The sequence below is a fragment of the Mus caroli genome, unplaced genomic scaffold (assembly GCF_978045245.1).
Source record: "Mus caroli unplaced genomic scaffold, Mus_caroli_1 scaffold_2, whole genome shotgun sequence".
In the NCBI taxonomy this organism is placed as follows: Eukaryota; Metazoa; Chordata; class Mammalia; order Rodentia; family Muridae; genus Mus; species Mus caroli.
The window spans coordinates 93974886-93977435 of NW_028227257.1; the positions used below are offsets into that span (position 1 = coordinate 93974886).

The window sequence follows — 2550 nt, forward strand, 5'->3', positions numbered from 1 at the left end:
TGCATTGGTATGTATACAAACAATTGTGACCACATCCACTTTATGGTAAGTTCAACCCCTAATTAAAAATTGAAAAAAAAGTTTATAAATGTGCTTCTTTAAGGCTATTTGGGGCAGTATACATGTAATGCAGACTAAAATCCTGCTTCCTTTATCTATGTACAGGCACGCCTGTTTGGGTCACATGACTTAGTTTTCAATGACGTATTTGCCAAAATTTACCTTTGAATACTCTGTATAAATGCATCAGAGATATATGTGAATATACTATCTTTGCTTTCTTGATACAATTGCAATGTGTGATTTTTCTGTAATATTGAACTTACATGTCTACTCAATATATTTTATACTTTAATACTCTTATACGCTTTATCTATAAACAGCTCTGAAGTAGAGTTGATGCATTTTTAAATGATTTTAGCTGTTCTTATACACAGGAAGTATGTGAATTTGTATGTATCACTAAAGTTAATAATCACATGTCACTATGAATTTGAATTACAGAAATGATTAATGAAAACTCTAAAGAAGTACAATAAATAGTTACAAACTTTTGAAATTATTAAAATTTATTTTAATGTGCATGAAAATAAATTGTGCATTTATCATCCTACTTTAAGCTATGTTTTTAAGTACCATCTACCTATCTTTCATCTATCAGAGATTGTGACTCAAGAAATTAGTTAAACATCACACTAAACATTAAAAGCAAGTGTTTTATACATGTGTATTAAATATATATATATGTATGTAAATATTTAATTTTAATATTGGATAATGAAAGAATTAGATATATGCTATCTATCATACTTTTTAACAAATTCCTCCAATTAATAATAATTTAACTCTACAGGTAATGCAGATTTCTCTAATTAGAACAGGCTGTCTCATAAACTAGGATGGAGAACCAAAATCACACAGTGGTAACTGAATTCATCCTGATGGGCATCACTGACCACCCTGAGCTGCAGTCCTCATTGTTTGGTTTGTTCCTTCTCATCTATCTAATATCACTGGTGGGAAATTTGGGATTGATTGTCCTTACAATGGTGGACTCCAGGCTGCAAACACCCATGTATTTCTTTCTCAGACACCTCGCTACTACTGACCTTGGTTATTCAACAGCTGTGGGACCCAAAATGTTACAAAATTTTCTTGTAGATCAAAATAGAATATCCTTTAACCTTTGTGCTACACAGTTAGCCTTCTTTCTTCTGTTCATTGCTTGTGAACTTTTTATTCTGTCTGCAATGTCCTATGACCGCTATGTGGCTATCTGTAAGCCTCTGTTCTATATGGTCATCATGTCAAAAAGGCTATGCTGGGTGCTTGTAGTAATCCCTTATGTTTACTGTACAATTGTGGCTCTTTTAATCACAATTAAGATTTTCACTTTGTCTTTCTGTGGCTCCAATGTCATCAGTCATTTCTACTGTGACAGTCTTCCTTTGTTATCTTTGGTCTGCTCAAATACACAAGAAATTGAAGTGATAATGTTGTTCTTATCAGCTTTTAATTTAATTTCCTCTCTTCTGCTTGTTCTTGTGTCCTACCTGCTCATCCTTATAGCTATACTTAGGATGAACTCTGCTGAGGGCAGGCGCAAGGCTTTCTCCACCTGTGGATCCCACCTGACTGTGGTCACTGTCTTCTATGGAACGTTGATATTTATGTACATGCAGCCCAAATCCAGTCATTCCTTTGACACTGATAAATTAGCTTCAGTTTTTTACACCCTGATTATCCCCATGTTGAATCCTTTGATCTACAGCTTGAGGAATAAAGATGTAAAAGATGCTCTTCATAGGACAGGGAAAAAACTACACAGTGTTTGCTTTTGAAATCCACACAGGATTCAATTCCTTCACTCTTTATTTTCCATATAAAGGTTTGTCAAGTACAAAGGATCAACAGAATTAAATGTTATCACTCTTCCTGGTAGTGGAACATCTAAATTCTCTATAAGGATTTATGAATAAAACAATAAATCTTACACTTTTTAATGAGTAGGGTTGGATTCTAATGGGATTTATTTAGTCACACAAAATATTCATAAAGTGTAAAGATCACAAGATGCATTGGTATAGTTTTGTCCTCTTTAAATAGAACAGGAGCTATAGAGCAGGGCCTAGAAGGTATTGCATACTTGACTCATTATGTTTATAATGTGTTGCATTATTTCTGTCACCATATTCATTAGTTTTTAAAAATTCATTCATTTTTTTATTAGATATTTTCTTCATTTATATTTCAAGTTATATCCTTAAAGTCCCTTATACCATCCCCCTGCCTTGCTCCCCAACCCACCCACTCCTGCTTCCTGGCCCTGGCATTCCCTTATACTGGAGCATATAATCTTACCAAGACTAAGGGCCTCTTCTCGGCTTATTGATGGCCAACTAACCCATCCTCTGCTACATGTGCAACTAGAGACACAACTCTCAGGGTTACTGAGTAGTTCATATTGTTGTTTCTCCTAGAGGGTTGCAGACCCCTTTAGCTCCTTGGTTACTTTCTCTAGCTTCTTCCTAATTCATTCATTTCTATGAG

At 34.5% G+C, this 2550-nt stretch overlaps 1 protein-coding gene across 1 annotated transcript; it reads left to right on the forward strand.

Annotated features, from left to right (window-relative positions):
* The first annotated feature begins 899 nt into the window (after positions 1-899).
* On the forward strand, positions 900-1841 carry LOC110289250 (olfactory receptor 8K3-like). The gene has a single exon (XM_021155387.2). It carries the CDS (start codon positions 900-902, stop codon positions 1839-1841), a length of 942 nt encoding a protein of 313 aa, XP_021011046.1.
* The last annotated feature ends 709 nt before the right edge of the window (positions 1842-2550 follow it).